The sequence below is a fragment of the Cyrtonyx montezumae genome, unplaced genomic scaffold, assembly GCF_038088225.1.
Source record: "Cyrtonyx montezumae isolate F1298 unplaced genomic scaffold, pur_monq_1.0 scaffold_20, whole genome shotgun sequence".
Lineage (NCBI taxonomy): Eukaryota > Metazoa > Chordata > Aves > Galliformes > Odontophoridae > Cyrtonyx > Cyrtonyx montezumae.
The window spans coordinates 9515129-9535765 of NW_027071937.1; the positions used below are offsets into that span (position 1 = coordinate 9515129).

Genomic DNA, 20637 nt, shown 5'->3' on the forward strand with positions numbered 1-20637 from the left:
GGGGCTGTTGGTGCTCAGCCCTGAGCTGCCCCATGGCCCCACTGCACCACCCACAGCCGCTCTGCATTGCAGCACTCGTCTCCAAAGAAACCCAGTCCAAGAAATCTAGGAACTCCAAAGTCTCACTCTTGTCTTTTTTTCCTTGTCTATTTCTGTTCCAATGAAACAAAAATATTGGAACGTTTCATGTCGTAAGCACATTCTTCTGGCATTTTTGTGTGTCCCTGGCTGCATGTTATTGTCTGCCGGCCACATTACGTAGGTTCTGTTGTTCCAAGAGAAACCAAAGAAAGAATCTGAACTTTCAAGTGCTTCCTGCCATTGTCTTTTGCTTTTGTTTGTGCTACTGACTCCAAAACAGATGGATTGGTCTCCTCTCCGTCCGCAGGGGTGATGGGAAGTCAACACAGCCCCGAGAAGTTTGACAGCTTTGTCTTCTCTTATATTCCCCTTCATTTGTCAAGTCCAGACATCAGAGCTGAATCAAACAACACATATGGGTGGGGGTGGGGGTGGGGGGGAGGAGGTGGGATTTTATTTGAATTTCAGGGAGCTTAACACAGTAAGTAATGAATGAGAAAGAAAGACAGCGAGCAAGCAGGCGAGAGAGGACAGGCTGTAATCAAAATTCAGTACATTTTAAATAGATGCTTTGTTGGGCATTTGTATGACTATGACAATGCCACAGCCTGGAGATCCGAATAGGAGTTACCTTTTTAAAAACCACAATTGCCCACTGTTCGGTGCTGGGGAGGAGGCAGCAGCTCAGTCTGCCTGGCCTGGCTCTCCTCCTTCCCAGCTTCAGCAGTGTGCCACCTCTCAGTCGCCAGTAGGGAAACCCCTAGACCCCAAGGGGCACTGGGGTGCTCATGGCACGCTGCTGGTAGCAGCATCACAGGTCCAGAGCACATTACATAAGGCCCTGCGGCCGCATCTCATGGGACACTCTAATCTCATCCCATTTTGCTGTGGCCCCAAGTCACTGCAGTGTTGGATGTGGGACTGAGCCAGGTTTGGCTCTGAAGGCTCAGATCCCTCCTCTACTGGGGCTGGAGGCTGCTGTCCCATTCCTGCAGAGTGCTTCCCATGAGTCTGACTGTCCCCCAGTGGAGTTCACAAAGAGTGGGAGGAAGAGATAGGGGTGTAAGGCACTTTTTGGCTGCTTCATGTTATCAGGTTGCTCTTGCTGACGCCACCACTGTGCTGGTTTGGCTTTCCCTGAAGAGGGCAGTGGATAGGGATCGGGTCTGGAGATATGGAAGGCTGCCTGGATGGAGAGATGGGGTTACAGAGGGTATCTGGGGACAGTGGGTGAGATGAAGGAAGGAGGGATGCCTGGGGAGGATCGATGGGATTTCATGCCTGAAAGCATTGATGGGAATGGAAGGAGAGATGGAGGATGGAGGAGGTGGAGGGAAGGGGAATGGAAGAGTGGCTAGGGAGGGAGAGAGGGATAGGTGGAGGAATGGGCAGAGGGGATGCTGGGCAGCTGAATGGGTGACAGGAAGGGGGTGCTGGGACAACTGCATGTGCTGGAAACTCTTTGCTCAGCCTGAATCCAAGACGTGCTTGATGCTGCTCTGGGGCTGCTGCTTTTAAGGAAGCAGCTTCCCAGGAAGGAACTCCCCCTTCTGCACCACACCTGACCTGGGCAGAAGCTCTGGCATAGCATAGACACCCAGGCACAAGCATTGGCTGTTTGCTGCAGATCCACTGAACCCATTCTTGCCTCTGCCCCCCCCCCCAAAACCAACCAGCCCCATGGTTGATGCACCCAGCTTAGCTGGATGAGCACCCTGCTTGGGGGGATGCTGGCAGCAGTTGACAGTTCTGCAGAGCATTGCTGGGGAGCTGGATGGTGAGCTGACCCTTTGCATAAGGCCTAAAAGAACTGTACAGTTATGGCTGAAAATGAGTGGTACAATGGAAGAAAAAGCCTGGAAAAAGCACCCTTCACTCCTGAGAGTGCACTGCAATCTCATTTCTTGTTTTGTCCAGCTAGCAAAACACTCTCACCTATCCCCAGATAAAAGTAATAATATTACAGATGATGTAATTGCAAAGATGGGCTCTAAACATTCCCAGACCTCTCCCAGGTTCTCTGCACAAGACCAGACCCTGGCAGTTCAGCCCTGTGTGTAGAGAAGCTCTTGCCAGGACTCTGCAGCATGCCTGGCTTTCCCACAGCAAAGCCTTGCACCACAGGAATGGTGTGGCAGCTCCCTGATTTCCTTTAATGACACCTCAAGCACTCAGGCAGGGAGCTGGTGGAGGAGCTGAGGCTGCAGGCATGCAGAGCACCCCACGGTGAGCAGTGGGATCTTGCAGCAGTCCCAGACTTTTAGGGCACACACTGGGAATCCCCCCAGGCCAGAGGACCCCACAGCACTGCCCTCTCAGTTCAGCAGCAGTAGGGTCAGGGCTTGGGGTTCCCCCCAGGAGGAGCAGTGGACAGCACCCATCACCCTGCATGTGGCATCAGGAGCATGTCCTCGTCCCCCAGCACAGCACCCGGCCATGCAGCCATCCCCAGCAGCTCTCTGCATTTCACCCTGCTCACATTTGCAGCGATGGTGACAACACTAAGCCTCCCCCCATCCACTCATGATTCCCCCCCATTCAAAGCTCCCGTCCTTTTGAGCTATTTTTTTTCCCTCCTATTCATTTCCCGGACGCCTCTATCCTTTTCTCTTGACTAGCCCCTCTCAGGGAGCAGCTGCTATGCTAATAAGCATGAGGCAGAAAAGGGAGAGAGCCTTTGCAGTGGCTGGGGAGGAGAGAAAGACCCCAAGCCCTCCAAATGCTAAATAAATCCCGGGCTGGAGCAGCATCCACAAACAAAGAGGCCTGGCCTCCCCCCCCTTTCCCTCTTCCCAATTCCACCACCTTTTCACATTCAAATCTATTAAACAGCAAGCAGAAAGACCCCAAGTATTCATAGCATTGCATTAAAGAGAAAGCCCCGTGGTCCCTCTCCACCCAGCCATGGAGGGAAGGACTCACGCCCGTTGTGCTGCCTGGGCACCAGGGAGGTGCTGTGGGACAAAAGGGCCCCAGTACCACACAAGGAGAGGGTGTCCTTCCACCTGTGCCACATCTTTTGTCCCCTCCTAGGTCTGCCGGGCTCCTCTGTCAGGGCCGTGCTCACCCTGGGTGGTGGAATTGGGAGGTTCGGGGTATAAGGAGGTGAGGTCCCCCAGCGTCTGTGGTGTGACATCAGGGATGGGGCTGTGTCTGATCCCAAAGGGCAGAGCATAGGGCCTTGAAGGATGGGTGACAAAGGGGAGGCCCCACAGCTCCCCATATGGCACAGCCTGTGCATAGCATCCAGAGAGATCAGATGGGGAAGACCCACACCACGCAGCACAGGTGTGGGACCCTACACTGGGGCTTGCCGGTCCCACCATGGCTGGGACACCTGTGGGGATGTGGCTGTTCTCTGGGGGAGGAGAATGGATGAGCACAGGCGTTTTCTTCCTGTGCCTTCCAGGATGGAAACAGAGATGCAGCTCTAGAAGAGTGTCATGTTCTTATATGGAAACAAGTTTCTGATGGAGTCCTAGGGCTCTAGCAGCTGGGGCTTTTAGTAATACTGAAACCTGTGTTTACAGGGTGGCAGCAATAACATGGCATAGCCTACACAGCTTGGTCAGTGGCAAGAGATTCAGCTCCAACCCTGGAAAGGCCATGTGAGGTGGTGCCTGGGCTTTCTCATGGCTGTGAGGACAAGGAGGGATGGAGATGCTCACACCTGAGCTCCTTCTGCTGCCATATCCCAGCTGGTCTCTGACTAGGGTGTGGAGGACATCCCATTTCCTTCCATGGATGTCATGTGCATGCTAAGACACACCTCAAGAAGAACAAGTTGTCCACAGTTTGGTGCCTGAATCACTACAGTCAAGAGCCTGGAGGGTGCCTGAGATCATGATGATGTGCCTTCTCCATGGGCTGGGCCGTGTCCCACCATGGATCCTGTTGGCTCTGGGATGCCCAGGGGGTCCAAGGTAGGGCTGCTGGATAGCATAGGCCAGCAAGAGATCTGGGGTAGGGGGTGGTCACAAGTGGGACAGCTCCCAGAAAACAGAACAAAGAATGGCACTAGCTTCTGTATGGGCCATGGGACATGGGAGCTCTGCCCTCAGAGTGAAAGACCATAAAGTCTGTGTGTGTATCACAGCAGACTGAGTCCTTGTATGGGAACCTGGGCTCCCAAGGTGCTCCTAACAGCATGGGATCCCTGCATGCCTTCAGAGCTGATGCTTTAGGGCTGCTGGGCTTTGATGACCCACCCCATCCCTGCCATGCACTGCAGACCTCCAGATTCTTGGCCTAGAAAACTCTTGCTGGGCTCCACCAGGGATGTGTTCCCTCAGAAAACAGAGCTCTCTGGGATGAACGCCAGCAGAGACCTCGAGAGGATTCCAAGAACAGCCTCCCCCATCCCATGAAGGAAACAGTTCCAAACAGAACGTGTCAGCCTCAAACTCACAATTAGCAGAGGAGGGGTGTTTCCATCTCTTCTGCTGGAAACCTTTGTGCAAGCAAGAAGCAGCAACCCACCCCAGCGGCAACCCAGAGCAGGATGTACTGCTGCAACTTTGCCATCATTGCATCAGCCTTGGGCAGAGGCAGCAGGCACCAGTCCTGCACTCTCCGATCAGGTGACTTACATGGAGCTGCTGCTCTCTGCTGCTTGCCCGACACAAGTCCTTCATCATGCATGCACAGGCAGTACAATGTAAGAGAATGACAGAATCAATCCACAGTTGGTTTGGAAGGGGCATGGAAGCCCCCTCAGCCCCACCCTCTGCCATGGGCTGGCTGCCCCCACCTCCTGCCCAGGGCCCCATCCAGCTTGGTCTAGGGCATCTTCACTTGAAAGTGGTCCAGTGGGATAGGGCCTAGTGGTTGGGTGGGACAGGGCCTACCTGTGGGGCAGGTAGGGCTGGGGCTGGTGGTCTCCTTGGGCTGGCTAGGGAGAAAGGACCTTGTTTAGTGATGCAGGAATGCAGCGGGCTGAATACGGCGGGGCGGGTCTGATCTGGTGCCCTACTAAGCCCCCATTCTTTCCCAACCGGTGCATCTCGTATTCAGGCTGCCTGCTCCTAAGCAGAGTGTCTTTAATCCTTCCCTTGTCTCCTCCATTCCTTTTCAGGCCCTTGGCCAATGGGAAGGGGATGAGCAGCTCTCTCCAGGAAGGAAATTAAAAGTGGAGAGGAGGTGGGGAGGAGGAGAGTGCGGGGAGGGGGACTTGGATGGGGCGACAATCCTGGAGTGGAGATGCCAGTCATCGGGGTCTCAATAGCCCCATTCACCCTGCCCAGCCACACAGAAAATCAGGGTCACCAGGATCCATGCCCTGCCTGGAGACAACTGTTGCTTTATTCTTTTTAATTGCTGGAAAACGCAGAAAAGTTCACTTGTGTGTGTGGCTGGCTCTGGTGGGGGCTGCGAGGGGGGTGCAGGCGGTGGCGGGGAGGGACGGGTGGGGTGAGGGCGGCACGCAGTGAGGGGGACACAAAAAGCACCGCACGTGAGGGTGGAGGCTGTGACCCAGCGTGGTGCAGGAGCCATCTGCATGGCTGTGGCCATGATGTGGTGGGGACAGTGATGGGGATAGAAATGCTTCACCCCCAGCTCATCTGTGGAAGATCCTCAGGGCTGAGGGTTAGAGGGGACAGCCCCAGGGGAATGATCTCTGCAGACAGATGCATGCAGGCAGATGGACAGATGTCCCCATATTGCTGGCCACGGAGATGTCTGGGTTGATGGTTCTGGCTGGAGCATGCAGGTAGGAGGACCCAGTGGTATGTTACCACCAAGGATGGTGAAAACATACCCAAGGATGCTGAAACACCTTCCAGCCTTGCCACCACCATCCTGAGACCTTGCTCCCATTAGCACCCCAGTCAGATGGGTCATTTCCCTCCCTGGTCCAGGCGCTTTCATAGTGGTGCTGGATGCAAAAGGGGAAATGGAGATCTTGGCATCACACAGCAGCACCATGCACTGGGACGGGACCCAGCAGAAAGAGGCTGAGGGATGAGTTAAACAGCAGAGAGTTGCTACCAGCTTCATAGGAGCAACAGAGGGGTACAGAAGGGAGGTGGGTTACGTAGAGTGAAACCATAAAATGTACCAGGGAAAAGTCCGTCAAGGAATCCTCACAGGTGAAAATCCCAGACTAATAATGAAAATGTAAAATTTAGATCATGCGTGATGAGAACAGAGAGTGATCTAGAAACACAAAGATCCGAGAACATGCAAAGTGGGATGGACATCACTCCCATCACAGACAGGCTTCATGAAGTGGTGTAGAGATACAATCTGTGGATGCATCAAATGAAATCTCTTGGATGTGTAATCCACAGGAAAAGATCTGATCTGGGCTAGACCTTGAGTGCTTGGGATCTGGCTGAAGAGGTACAGGGGGAACTGCACCATACTAAAAAACACAGCACTACTGGGTTTACAGTGTGGTGGGATAGGGAAGGCTTTATGTAAATTATTGTATGTAAAATTTACATAAATAAATTTATGTAAATATTCAGGCACCCCCATAATCCCACAAATCTCAAGGTTCTGGAGATAGCCTCGAGAGTGTTACACAGGGTGTGAGAGCTTGGGTAAAAACCACCACCATTCAAAAGGAAAAATGAACTGGTTCAACAAACATTTCCTGGAGAGTTAAATGGAGGTGCTACAGAAAACACCAATGTTTCAGAAAGAGAAATCTTGCCTAGGAGAGAACAGGGAAGTCCACAGGATGTGGCAGGTGAGCTGAAAACTGGAGACTAAAAAGCTAAAACTGAATATGCAGCAAAAGGTGGTTGAAGAATATCCCTAAAACCAACAAGCCAACAGGTGGTTAGGCTCAGGATGAAGCTGGAGCCATCACTGACCTGATTTCAGATGACTGTCTATGGGCAGAGCAGCAAAAAAAAAAAAAAAAAACATCAAAATGCAGTGTGATCAGCAAGGGAACAAGATGGAAAGTGCTTTGATGCTGTAGGAAACCATGCATGCTTGAGCTCCTGTTTCCACTGCTGAAGAAAGAGAAGAGACTAGGAAGGCTGAGACCATCCTGTTAGGAGAGGGGAACGCCAAGGGCAGATAAGACTGCAAAGTCATGGGAGTGGTAGACGAAGCAGAGTGTGAGACTGTAATACTCCAGTAGGTCTTGGAGTGAGGGGAGCTGGCAGGAGATGGGTTGAAAACAGAGAAAAGCTAAAACTTTTGCGTGGAGGGTTTTGAGCTTGCAGAGCTCAGTGATGCAGACAGTGGAGGAGCTAGACAGCACTGGTGGGAACAGAAAAGGACAGGGTGAGCTTAGGGACAACAGGTTTGCAAAAGGACACTGAAAAGATGAGTCAGGGATGCCTCCTCAGCACTGGGATTCACAGGTTCTGCTGGGGAGAGGGAGAGGAGGGCAGTCCAGTCAGTCCACAGCAGATACACAGTTGGATGCTGAATCCCAGCAGCCTTTACCCTGCAGGGTCCACCTGATGCCACGAACCCCTGGGGCACTGCGAGACCCGGCAAGGCCTGCAGGAGAGGGGCCAGTGCTGAGCGGGAGCAGAAGGAAGGCTGGAGGCAGAGCAGCGGGGTCTGGGGATTTGGTCTGTAGGAATTTCACGGCGGTTTCTCCCTGCGTTTGGTTTCTGTCCAAAGCAAGGCGCTGGCTGCCCTTCCTGCCAGCTGGCAGCCGTCCCGCAGGAGCTCCGTGGGCACGTCCTGTCCGACACCGAGCAGGGCCGCGGTGCGGAGCGGAGCGGTGCAGCCCCCGGCCTGCACACCTGTCGATCCTGGAGCACGCGGGCGCGTCCTCAGCAGCGCCCGTCGGGCTGCTAGGCCGCACCGCTCGCTTAACTCTCCCGGCACGGGGCGGGCATTGCGAAGGAGCGGAGCTCCGCAACCGCTTTCCGCCGGGGACGCTGCCCGCACGGGCCGGGCCTCGTCCGCGCTTCGCGGCGCCGCAGCGGGGCATTCCTGGCCGCCGACTGCCACCTAGCGTCGCGGGAGCCGGGCCGCGACCCGGACAGCGGCTCCGAGCGCCGCGGCCGCCCCGGGGGCCCGAGGCCGGATTGGTGCTTCGGAGGCCGGAGCCCGGCAACGCTGCGAGGTGAAAGTCCGGGCGGTTCCTGCGAGCGGTGCCCGCGGCCTGGGCCGGTTCTGCAAATATTGGGTTGCGGGCCGGCTGGAAGAGAGGCTCCTGCCCTTTGCTCTGTTTGCTGTTTCCTCCGGCTGTTTGGTTTCAGTTAATCATCTTGAGAAGGCAAACAGCGGTGGGTAGGGATGACGTGCCCACGCTACTCGCGTTTGCCACTCGGGGTGGGGCCTGGGACCTCCGTGAGGGTCTCATCCCACTGCCAAGAGGGGGCTGGCAGCTGGGATCTGCCCCCTTAAGCCCCCCTCCCCACACACACACACACATACACTGTACATGCTGGGGGCTTCTTGGTGCTCTGCTGCTTGTAGAGTAATGCTGTTCCAGCACTGCCCTTCTCTGTAGGAAGGGCAGGAGTGTGAATAACAGCATTGCATCACCAGCAGGTGCTGGCCCAAGTCTGGGACAAGTAAAGCAAGGAGCTCAGGAGGATGCTCGCCCCTGTGCTCCACAGGCCACGGTGAGCCCAGAGCACATGGATATGTGTGTGGGACCAGAAGCTGCCCCCACGCCTCCCTGCCTGGCCCTCCCCAGGTTGGCCACTCCACCAGCCCTGCTCTCCGTGGTCTGAAGGTCACGCTGCTGCGCAGTGGGGACAGTGCAGAGTCCCAGATCCTGCTCTGCAGCACTCTGAAGTTGCCAGGCATGATGTTTTGGGGTCTTCTTTCCCTCCTCCTCTTTGCTGTGGCCAGCGGGACACCCACTGGGGACCAGGATGAGGACATCCAAGTGCAGGAGAATTTTGAGCCTGAGCGGGTAATGTTGGCTTGGCAGTCCCTGGAATTTGGGGGCAGAAGGGATTTGGGGAAGTTTTATTTCACTTTCCTCCCAAAAGGAAGACGGAATTTCCCATAATGGGCTGTGTGGGGCAGGCCTCCCTTGGAGCCAGTCATGGGGAACCAGCCCTTGGGATGGCCTTACTCCAGCAAACACCCAGACAGGGCAAATGAATCCCAAGCTGTTCATCAGCCCAGCCTGAGCTGTGGGAGATGCAGAATGTGTGCAGGATGCATCCTGCCTGGGAGCAGGCCTGGGGGTCCCCCACAGACATCAGTCTCCTGCCTGGCTCTGCATAGCCAGCAACATGGGTCTGGGCTCCCCTGGGGAGTGCCAGGGGCAGAGGACACAGGGACACTGCTCTGAGCTTGGTGATCCCTCTCAGTTCCCAAGGGACCTGGCCGTCATGTAAGAAGCCACAGCAGAGAGCAGGAGAAAGAGCCAGTGTTCTGCCAGTGTGATCATCCATGGGAACAAGAGTCCAGCTTGCTCCTCAGACTGTTTGGATCCAAGCTCAGAAGCCTGGGAAGCCATGTGAGATGAGTGGCCATGAAGCTGGAAATCCTACTGAGTGCTCTCCTTCAGCAGCTCTGGCCCTGGCACCCTTCACCACAGCCCACCAACTGACTTCCTGGCCATGAGAATTTCAGCTCTGCAGAAAGCCATGGGATGCTCTACCTCAGTGGAGGGGTCTGTGGTGGAGACATACCTTTCTTTTCCCTACAGATATATGGGAAATGGTATGATGTAGCTGTTGGCACCACCTGCAAGTGGATGAAGAACTACAAGGAGAAGTTCAGCATGGGCACACTGGTGCTGGCCCCCAGCCCCAGCACTGACCAGATCACTACCATCAGCACCAGGCTGCGGTATGGGCATTGCTGTGGGTGCTCAGGGATTTCAGGGATCCTATGCCATGGCCAGTTTTGGTGCTCCAGGCATGATTTTCATGAGATAAACAGGAAAACAGATTATCCCAAGCAGATGATTGTTTCCCTCCTCCCTCCAGGCAAGGCGAATGCACACGTGTCTCAGGAGAGTACCAGAAAACTGACACCCCTGGGAAATACACCTACTATAGCCCCAGTAAGTTGGGCTTGCTGTTGTCCTACTGGGTCCTGAGAGCTACTGTGTGGTCAGGGGACATGAACCAGGACTGGACTTCAGAAGATGACATAGCTGGTGGCTGGGAGCAGGGGGAGCAGGGCTCAAGGTAGAGGAAGACTTAGGTCATTTCCAGCCAAGAAAGCAAGGAGCAAGGTCTGTGGGGGGCTGCATCAGAGCTGCCTGTGTAGGTACAGGACCATGGGGTATTCCAGCAGATCCCTTCAATCCCCAGGGTTCCAGGCTGGGACAGGCACCCCCCAGCCATGTATCAGGAGCATTGCTGGTATCTCATTATCTGCAATCCTAGGTTTCCAGTCTCTTTGACTAACAAGATGCTGGTGGGGTGAAAGAGGGTCAGGGTTGTGCTTGGGTCAGTAATCTTATAATTTCTTGAATTAGTTACCTAATTTCACTTCCCGTTCTGGGACTGCCTTCTACAACCCTGTTACTCCCTGAGGGTAGGAATGATGTCCCTTGTGTCTCTTTCTCACCTAGAGTGGGATGTGTCTATCAAGTCCTATGTGCTTCGCACCAACTATGAAGAATATGCAGTCATTCTGATGAAGAAGACAAGTAGTTTTGGCCCAACCACTACACTGAAGCTGTATGGTATGTATGCTGTGGCACTATGGGCAAGCAAGCTCTGAGGTGGGCTCAGTAACACTGCTCTTCAGCTTTGGAGGTGGTGCCTTCAGTCAACTCAAAGGAGTTTCAGTTTTATGGCTCAGCTTAGAGTCATAACAGACTAGACTGTTATTTGAGACAAACATGATCTGCGCGGGAGAAACTCAGAACCTGAAGCAGCAGACACCAGCTGATGGTCCTTTCCTTGCTGTCACCCAGGGAGAAGTCCAGAGCTGCGGGAAGAGCTCACCGAGGCTTTCCAGCAGCTGGCTCTGGAGATGGGCATCCCTGCAGATTCCATCTTCATCCTGGCCAACAGAGGTAACCTATGTGAGGCCTGCACTTCTCCAGTGTCCTCAGGGCTGGGGAGGAGGGACAGCCAGGACATACGAGGGCTTTGCTGGGATGAGGTGGGAAGGGGACAAGGCTAAGAATCAGCCAGGCTTCCTGGTTTTCTGCCACACTCAGGGCAGTTGTTGGGACCCTTGCTGGGCTGTCAGGTTGATGTACTCAATGTGGCTGTGCTGGAGTGAGGGTGCAGGACACCATAGGAACACCCACAGCTGCTCCCTGTGGGAGGGGCTCCCAGGATATGATGAATGCCTTGCTTAACAAGGAGTGACAGCAAATGCATGATGTCAATAGGCATGGGGATTTTAGGGCAGTACTTCTGAGAGCAGGAGGTAGAGAACAGCAAGAGAGGAAGAGTGTTAGGGTGAAGCCAGGAGGGAGCCCCTTCCTGAGGGACCTGTGAGAGAACTTTATTTAAAAACCACCACTCTCAAGCTTCTGACCTTCTCTCTTGTCATCTGGGCTAGGTGAATGTGTTCCAGAGGAGACTGCTGCTACCCCTGAGGTGAGTGATCCAGCTAGTATGTCCTGAGATGAGTCAAGGCTGGGGATGGGGTTTGCCAGCTAGAATGGATCACAGGCTGCAGGATGAGGGTCCTGGGTGCTTCAGGTGGCACCAAGGCTCACTTCTAAGTAGAAGGCAATGTCTCTTTCCTATTCTGATTCTTACACAGGTCAGATTCCTGCACAGTGAGCCTTATCTCTTGCCTGTCCATGAGTGCTCCAGCTGGGCTGAGGGTCCCCCTCCATGGTGGGGGAGACAGCTCACTACCGCAGTGATGCTCTGGCTGCTATTACTCAGCATGTCCCAGTCTCATTGTGTTGAGTTTAGAAGGATTTTCAAGAGGAGATGGGACTTCATAGGAGAAACAGCACAGATCAGGGCAGATATAGTATCTGGAGCATGCACCACCATGTGTCAGTGGGAGGAGAGGAGCATGCTAGTGCCCAGCACAGGGCAAGGCTGGTACACTTTGAGTTTCTTCATCCAAAATGTAGGATACTAGCCCCTGCCTGGGATGAATACAGGGCTGGGAAAGCCATGAGACATTGAGTGACCATGGCCTGCTGACCCCAGGCAGCTATCTGGAGACACGTGGGGGTACCAGGGAAGTGGGGTGGGCATGACTGATAGCAGCTCTGTGCTTCCTCCTGGAGCAGAGGACGCGGAGAGCAGTGCTGCCACCTGAGGAGGGCTCAGCTGCAGGCCCTCTGCTCACATACGCTGGCAACAAAGAAGGTGGGTCCTTGTGGAGAGGTTGCAATGGCGTCCCCATTCCATCACCCACCCCAACCTGCACTGCGCTCACCTGCAGATGCGTGCCGGCTGAACCGGGACCCAGGACCCTGCAGTGGGATGCTCTCCCGCTTCTTCTACAACACCTCCTCCATGGCCTGCGAGACTTTCCACTATGGCGGCTGCCTGGGCAATGGCAACAACTTTTACTCAGAGAAGGAATGCCTGCAGGCCTGCCGGACTGAGGGTAAGTGGGAATGTGGCCATACTGAGGCAAGGGGATGCAGAAATACAGAGGAGACTGAGGCTGGCCCCGAGCCCTGTATGTGCAGCACAGGATCCAGGTCCTGCCAGCCTTCCACAGTCTCTTCTTCCTCAGCTGCCTGCAGACTGCCCATTGCCCAGGGGCCCTGCCAGAAACCAGTGATGCTCTGGGCCTTTGATGCAGCGCAAGGCAAGTGCATCAGGTTCAGCTACGGAGGCTGCAAGGGCAACGGAAACAAGTTCTACTCAGAGAAGGAGTGCAAGGAGTACTGTGGGGCTCCTCCACGGGCAGGTATGGCTTATTGCTGCACTGGGGACCAGGCAGGCACAGCTGTGCATCCCATCCTGCTCAAGGCTGTGTCCCCTGTGCTAGGTCTTCTTGCAGCTGGGATGAGTCCGTCCTGGGCCAGGGACTCACTCTGATGGACTGAGAAAAAAAGATTGTTCATCTACAGACAGCATCATACGTGGGGACTATATAAGCTACAAATGCGTCAAGGCCAGGACTGTGTTTCAGAATGCTCATGATAACAGGGGCAAAGGCTGTAAGCAGGTCAGAGCACAGCAGGGAGCAGTGGAGGTGTCAGGGGTGTCAACAGGAGGAGCAGCTGAAGGATTAGGAGGCATTAAGGACCCTGACACTGGATAGGAACCAAACAGAGAAACCCACTTGGGGTGAACTTTCCATGATTGTATCACCGTGCAGCTCTAGTCAGCACAGGGGTTTTCATGCTGAACCTCTCTGGGAGGTTCAGCAGGCGCTGCTGTGCCCACAGGACGGATGGACAAGCAGTCCCATTTTCAGCAATGTAGCAGGGAAGATCTAACTGCAGAGAGCGATTAGCACAGCCCTGGGTGAACCTGGTCCTGATGTGGCAAGTGGAGCTGGTAGCCCAGCAGGTGGGAGACGGGGACAAAGTAAGGGGTCATAGGGCAGAATCTATCTTCTATTATCCTGCCACCAGTATGAAGTGCAATAATGCCGCTATAGTGGAACATGAAGTGACATCCCAGGACAGCAAGGGGGTGTGCAGAGGGTCTTGACCACTTTCTCTATCAATGCCAACCAGGACAAAGCAGGAAGCATCAGCCATCACCTGTTTGTGGGGTATGGTGGGGCATGAGGATGATGTCTGTGAGTCCGTCTATCACACTGCACATTGTTATGCTTGCAGAGGATGAGGAGTTTCTGCATCTATCAAACTGATGAGGGTGAAGGATGAACACAGAGTTCTGGAGCTGTGGCCTCACAGGAGCCAGTGCAGGATAAGTCTCCAACAATAAATTTCTCTGAAGTGACCAATGAGCCCAGTGTTCATCCCAGAGCTGGCAGGGAGCTGGGCAGGGGGGTTCTGGGAGAGGCAGGAGATGCTGTCAAGTCATTGCTGGTCTCTCCAGTAGGGTCTCTCTTGCCCTGAGCCCCTGCCCCTATCTCAGGCCTGTTGACATCCACTGGCACTTTGCCCCATTGGGGGCACTCTGGGGCACTGCCGTCCCACCAGGTGAGTGTCAGCTCCCACCTCCTGGGGCAACTGGGAAGGGGGCAGTGAGGATGGACAGGCACCCACTTCTTTTTGAGGGTGAATAATCCGTGCTGCACCACTGTTCCACCGGGAAAGGCACAGTGGGACCATGGGCTCAGTGGGGAGGCTGTGTGGCACAGGCCCTAGGCCCATCTCACAGGTGTGGGTGCCTCAGTCCCTTCCAGTCGTGCTCTCCCAGACAACGAGGGCCCTGGAGCTCTGATGGGGTACCCAGCAATGGGGGCTCAGAGCCTATGCCCCCCCAGCAGCCCGAGCCTCAGCCAAGAAACAGGTGGGGGGCACAGGGGGCTGTGGGGCCACGAGGGCGGGTAAGACAATGAGGGATGCAGAGGAGGACGTAGATGGGAGAGGATTTGGGGGTCAGAGCAGGCTGTGTGCTCGGGGTGAGGGGGCACGGAAGGGGACTGTGGGCTTGGGGGCCACAAGGTGCCGGGGAAGCGTCACGGGGCGGCCTTGCGAGTCAGAGAAGAGGGCTAAAGGGGCAGCTGTGGTGACGGGCGCTCCGAAAGCTGCGTGAGAAAAGCGCTGCGTGGCTGAAGGCCAACACTCCGCACCCCACCGCCTCTTGGCCCCTGGCGGCCTCCGTAGCGGCGCCGCGCGCTCTCCGTCCCTCGCGGCGAAGCGGAAGAGGCAAGATGGCGGCGGCGGCGGGAGCCCCGCGCCCGGCCCTGAGCGGCGGCGCCCGGCAGAGCTGAGCTGCGCCCCGACCCCCGCACCACCGCCACCCGCAGAAGCCGCCCGCCGCGGGCCATGCCCGGTTAGCGCCCCGTCCCGGCACGCGGCGGGGCCCGGCCGAACCCCTTCCCCGCCGCGCCGTCGCGCGCCCAGTTGGCCCCACATGGCCCTGCCCCGGCCCTGAGCCCCCCCCGAGCCGCGCCCGGCTCTATGCCCTCCCCGGGGCCGCGCTGTCCCTGAGCCCGCGGCGGCCCTTTTCCCGGAGGCGGCGGCGAAGGCGCGGGAGCGGAACGATGTTCTCGGCGCTGAAGAAGCTGGTGGGCTCGGACCAAGCGGCGGTCCGAGACAAGAACATCCCCGCGGGGCTGCAGTCCATGAACCAGGCTCTGCAGAGGAGGTTCGCCAAGGGAGTCCAGTACAACAGTGAGTTCCGGCCCGGGGCGCCGGGCGCAGCCTCGGCCTCCGTTCCCGTTTTCACCGTGCCGGGGTCCGCAGCAGCTCTGCGGTTCGGAGCTAGGGCGGGCCGGGGGCTGCAAGCGTCGGGTCGTGTGCGGGACGGGGAGCTGCGGCGCGGCCGCGTCTCTGTGGCAGCGGGCGCAGTTCTTTGCTAATGGATTGTTGTACTTAAAGCGAGGGGGAATACCTCCTTGGGGCGTGAGTGCCCTTCCCCGCAGCACGGCGTCCTTACTCAAGCCCCAGTGTTACGTGATAAGGTAATGCTGTGCCCTGCCACGGCTTAGCCGCAGGTGAACGGTGCATGCCTTTATGTGTCCTTGGTAGGTAATGCTATTCTGGCTATCTGTTTCTGCACCTGATATGGCGGTTCTTTTCTCGGGGAACACTTCTTTCCTTTATGCTATTGAAGCTCAAGGGTTTGTTTTCCTCTGGGGCTCAATAAGGGTTATTCCTAATATGTTTCAGGAAGGCACTGCAAATGCATGAATCCATCTCCAAAGTAACAACAGTGAGACAGAGTCAGTAGTTATATCATCCCAGCTGAAAATAGAGCTGCAAGCAGGAGTTCTGTGAGGAACTGCTTGCCTGCATGGGAACGGGCACTCAGCAGCAGCTGTAGGCGGCTGAGATTGGCAGCTTGGAGCACGGCCGCTCTATAAGCGCAGTGCTGAGCGTTTCTGTGCTCACACACACAGTGAGGGAACAGCATTTGTACTGTATCTTAATCTGAGACATGAAGGCAGAGGTTTGCAGGGAAGGGCTTGAGTTGGGTTGTTTGGGTTGTTTTTGTCTTTTTTTAGCATTATTACCCTTGAGTGTATTTTTGAACTGATAGATTTCAAGAGCTTGCAGCTTTACTGGGGAGAGCATTTGGCGTATCTAACTAGAGTATGTGTTAGATATACCAACAGTGTTTAATTCAGAAAATTAGCAATTTTTGAAGCAGTCATAAATATGAGAAGAAGCACATTTTTTCTAGTGACAGCTCTGCACCATCAGACACATACCTGGAGATCTCCTGCCTGAAGGCTGTCGATCTCTGCAGAGGCTTAGCAGTGCCCCAGAGCAGAGCACAGCCATGTGCTTCGGTGGTACATGGGTGAGCTCGGGTAGCTTCTGTCAGCTTGTGAATTATGTAAGAGGAGAGAGCTGGTGTTCCAGACAGTGAGTGTTCCTGCTGTACGGATCAGCTGCATCCTGCTGGCACAGCAGCAGCAGGGGACAGCCCTTCGTTGCGTGGTGACTAACTGCATTGTCACATTACCTATGTGCACGTGTACCTGCTTGTCATATACAGCAGGACCAAAACTGCAAACAGCTGAGCTTTGTTGTTTTTGTCTCATTAGCAAAATCCTTTGGAGAAGCTTTCTGTTTTAAGCACTGCCTTGTCAGGATCTGCGTTCTAACTATTGCTGTTTTATTGGTACTAAAGCTGCATCTTTCTGTCCTGTAAGGGAAGCTTTCCAATCTCCATAGTAACTCTTCCCAGTATCACTGTTATATAATGGTCGTAGGAGATACAGGCAGGGTTATGAAAGAGTTTTGAAGCACCTTCTTAGCCATGGCAGTGGGCAGATAGGGTGGGTTCTGAGCTGAGCATAGGCTGGCATAGGCATGACAAGCCATTGCCAAGGGAAGGGCAGAGCTGCATATCCCAGTGTTGTCGATGCTCCTTCATTAGGAAATACATGAAAATGAACAGAGGGATGCAGAATGCATTTTGTAGCCATCTTTAATGCAGATCTTTGCAACTCTCCTTTTTCCCCAGAACTCCATAACTCTGATCCAAAGGATTATGAATGTTTCTATAGAAATGTTTGTGTTCTTACAGTCCATTATAGTGAACTGAAGCCCATTTCCCTACAAGAAATGCATTTAACGTGCTGAGAATGCTTTGGGTTGCTTGCTCATAAAAGTGGCAGCATGTGGCAGGGACAGGGTCCTTATCACATTTATCACATGGCACTTGGTGCCTGGCTGGGGGCTTTGAGCAGGTCAGGCTGTGCCAGCTTTGTGGCTGTCAGGCGTGTTTCGTAACCAGACAGCCCCATCAACAGGTTTGTATGGCCGGTCTCCCTCCTACTTGGCTAAGTTTTCAGAAGGAAGGAAGGAAATTGCAGGATAAATGGTTTTAGATTTCTGATAAGAGCAAAGGCCACTAACACTAGCTGCTTCATGGATATCATGTTTTGAAACACAAATGTTTTCATTCAGCATTTGCAGCACACGCACTCTTTATTCACTCTCGTTATCATTTGGGTGGAGCTCTTCTGTTTCTTATATATCATGGCCCAAATAACACCTGAGTTTCCTAAGCACCGTAGAAGATATGGAGAAATTGTGAAAATTGTCTGGGTCTGAGCCAGGTTTTATAGCTCAGGTTCTTGTCTTTGTAAAAACTTGCTCTTTTTTTCCTGCTGGGATCAAAAAAGCTGCATCACTGTTCAGCAGGTGGGATTGGTGGGGAGAAGGAGAGGTGGTGGCTTAAGCAAATTATGAGACAAATTATAGATGGAATTACCAGTACCAGGTTACTCAGATATGGAAGTCTGTGTAAGGTAGTGATAGCCAAGGAAGGGTGAAATAAATGGCTCTGGCTGGGTGACATGTATAAGAGGGTTTCCTGGCAGTTACCATTGATAAGTGGCAGGGGCAAAAAATGTGGAAGTGCTGAATTTTCAGATCCGGTGGTCCTATTCCCAGTGTGCCTTCTGCGCTGAGCTTTCCACTGAAAGCTGTGTCCCATGTGCACACCAGGCAGCAGAACCGCTTCTGCATGTGCCTGGAGCTCAGATTGTTGTGCCTTACTGCACATCAGCCTGCTCCAGACACTCAGCATTGCTGAACTACCAAAGCTCCAGGAATTCCCCCCACATCCCTCCCTTACTGCTTTTCTTCCTAAAATGTGCTTTAAAATAAAAAAACTTCAGAAGTATTGCATATCTTTTTTGTGAGCATCACAGTCCTTCCTTTGTGTTGTTTCAAGTGTTACTTCCCAAGATTCTCATTTTAGCTTTGTGAAATATTTTCGTTCTGCACTGCTTCCAAAGGAAGGACCATCCCCTTCCTGCTGCATCCCACCTCCTCTTGTTTTCTCCTCCTGCTGTGTTACACACACCTGCTTTGCTGCTTGCTGGGCCTGTTCCCCCCTGGAATTGTACTGTGATATTAATGGATCTTAGAGATGTTCAGGGATCTTTGGTGTGGGGTCTGTGCTCCTCAGCATCCTTGGCAGTGCTGGGAATTCTGAGTATCTGGTTCTGAGTTGATCTAAGGCCTGTTCTCAGGGCTTTGCTTCCATTTCCCTGTCTCTAGTATGGAAATGCCTGCGTTTTTCCTTACACCGCGATGACATGAAAGAGAATGATGTGCATAGCTCTTTTCCTCAATGTTTTTATCTGTTCCTCATCCCTACCCTTTCTTCCAACAGGTATTTCTGCTGTCTTTGCTACCGACCTGTGGCTGTTGGCACTAAGTACTGATTTAACTGGGAATTGAAGTAGGGCAGCAGCAGTGTGTATCCCTCAGGTAGCAGCACTAGCCTCACCCCAACGGCTGCTCTCATTTTCACAGCCCAGCCACTGCTAAACCTGGCTGCCTGTGCACTGAGCTCACGGCTCTTCCTCTTGCAGATGTCTGTCATTGGGTAGACCTGCCCCATCCAAAGTCCCAGATGCTGATACTGGTTTGTTGGAAATTGTTTGTGATCTGCTGCCTTCCAGTTTGATTTGTAAAGGCTTTTCCTACCTGCAGGATTAAGAAGTCAGTGAAAATGGATGCATTACGTAGCATGGAAGAGATCCCGACACAGAGACTGCAGCAGCTGACAAGGGCTAGTGGACACATCCAGCAGGAGCACGTAGTGCTACTCGCATCCTTAGCTGATCTCAGCTTGAGCTGGTGGCAGAGGGGTGATCTCCTTGCCCCTCAGACCATGCCATGTTAACACCTCTATGTGCTACTCCTGCTTATGCAGCTGGGCACTTAAGCTAGAGGAGAAAAACTGAGCATGCAGTTTGCAACCATTCCAGCTGGTTCAGTTCCTTAGTGCAGCTCAGCAGCGGCTGCGTGAGTGATAGTGTTGGCAGCAGGAAAGCCAGGGGAGGTGAGGCTGCCACTTCTGGAGAAGAGCTCACAGCTGAGTCATCCTAGAGTGATCCTGAAGCTGCACTCAGAGCAGCTGACCCCTGCGGGGTCTGCTGGACCACTAGCACTCACTGCTTCAGTATCTCATGCGTCATTTTGTGAGGGAATCTAGATTTTAAAATGTCTCTCTAAGCTAGCTGGTGAGAGCATTTCAAAAGGGTCGAGTTCTAAAGGGGACAAACAGGATCTTGTTCTTCCTACATTGTGGACCTGCTGTATTCATTAAGAAAAATGAAGACAATCCAGCCTTATTGTTTCCCCATCTGTAAGTAGGAAACAATCTCATGCAGGGCAATAGGAAATGATTTGCTGTCTCTGCAGAGGTGCTCTGGTACCTGTAAATGAAGACAGCCTATAAATACTAAGTTAATTTGTGCCTTTATAACCCTTTTGCTGTTTTAATGAGGAACTTTGTGCAAGAGTAAACAGCAATACCTCTTAGTGGGCAAGAGCAGAACAGCCACAATGGTTACCCAGCAGAACTGCAGTACGGAGCCCTTTGCAGACATGTCTCTTGGCTGTTCCACCAGGCACTGCTACTCTTACACTCTTCCCTGAACTGAATGCAATAACTCCTACGTTACAACAGAAGGCAGCCTTCAGTCTGTGATTTCCCTGCCCAGCGGATGATACACAACTTTCTGCTAATCACCTGAATCTGCCATTAGGTGTCTCTGAGCAGCCCGTTTTCTAGTGCATTGTAACAGCTCTTGGGGATCAAATGCAGGCGTAAACATTCTGGTCCTGTGCAAGTCAGCTTATGGCTCCCAATAGCCTTGTGGTTACCACATAAAACAGAAATCCTGTAATACAACTAAAGATTTTGAAAACAGCACATACCGTATTTAGAAGAGCAAGGTAATGTTAAGGTGGGCTCTGGGAAGCTCATGTTATTAGTTGCTACAGACTGTGCCTTGCTGAGCTGTGTACGGTTAATGGCAGCAGTACAGCCAGTGCATTTTTTTCCCCTCACAAGGATGTTTTGGACACTTCTTTCTTTGGGGTGGGTTCAAATGTGCTTTTTCCTGCCTGCTGCTTGCTGTGTGCTGCAGAAGGCAGCAGGGTGAGAGGAGCAGAGGCACAGCTGGCTGCTCTTACACATGTTCTGAATTTCCAGTCTTCACACTGGTTCTTTTTGCTGAGCTGGTGTGAGTTGCTGAATGATCACTGATTGTAATGACTGAGGCTTGTGTTTTCTAACAACCTATCATGCCTGTATAATATGGGAGAACAAACTGCATCTGAATAAAGCTTGCAAAAAGTTAACATGCTTCTCACAGCATTCCTTC

General features: G+C 53.5%; 3 protein-coding genes across 4 annotated transcripts in view; 2 read left to right on the top strand and 1 right to left on the bottom strand.

Moving 5' to 3' along the window:
• PAXX (PAXX non-homologous end joining factor) overlaps nt 1-20637 on the bottom strand; it is a 291630-nt gene that overhangs the window by 59153 nt on the left and 211840 nt on the right. The gene's annotated exons all lie outside the window — the stretch shown is intronic.
• On the top strand, nt 8766-13830 carry AMBP (alpha-1-microglobulin/bikunin precursor). The gene is made up of 10 exons (XM_065737715.1): nt 8766-8923; nt 9671-9813; nt 9954-10030; nt 10547-10660; nt 10895-10996; nt 11494-11531; nt 12188-12266; nt 12343-12510; nt 12643-12819; nt 13703-13830. Exons 1-10 carry the CDS (start codon nt 8813-8815, stop codon nt 13732-13734), a joined length of 1041 nt encoding a protein of 346 aa, XP_065593787.1. The 5' UTR covers nt 8766-8812; the 3' UTR covers nt 13735-13830.
• Nucleotides 14797-20637, top strand: part of RABL6 (RAB, member RAS oncogene family like 6) — a 52666-nt gene continuing 46825 nt past the window's right edge. For both annotated transcript variants that reach the window (XM_065737735.1, XM_065737736.1), the window contains exon 1: nt 14797-15169. In XM_065737735.1, the coding sequence (XP_065593807.1) occupies nt 15040-15169 (130 nt within the window). In that variant the 5' untranslated portion in view covers nt 14797-15039. The remainder of the gene's footprint in view (nt 15170-20637) is intronic.

Bases quoted from the DNA above. Each gene is read 5' to 3' on its own strand.
- AMBP (XM_065737715.1), top strand. From the start codon at position 8,813: ATGATGTTTTGGGGTCTTCTTTCCCTCCTCCTCTTTGCTGTGGCCAGC. The intron at 12,267-12,342 runs GTGGGTCCTTGT...GCTCACCTGCAG, and splicing joins ATACGCTGGCAACAAAGAAG to ATGCGTGCCGGCTGAACCGG. The intron at 12,820-13,702 runs GTATGGCTTATT...TTATGCTTGCAG, and splicing joins TGGGGCTCCTCCACGGGCAG to AGGATGAGGAGTTTCTGCAT.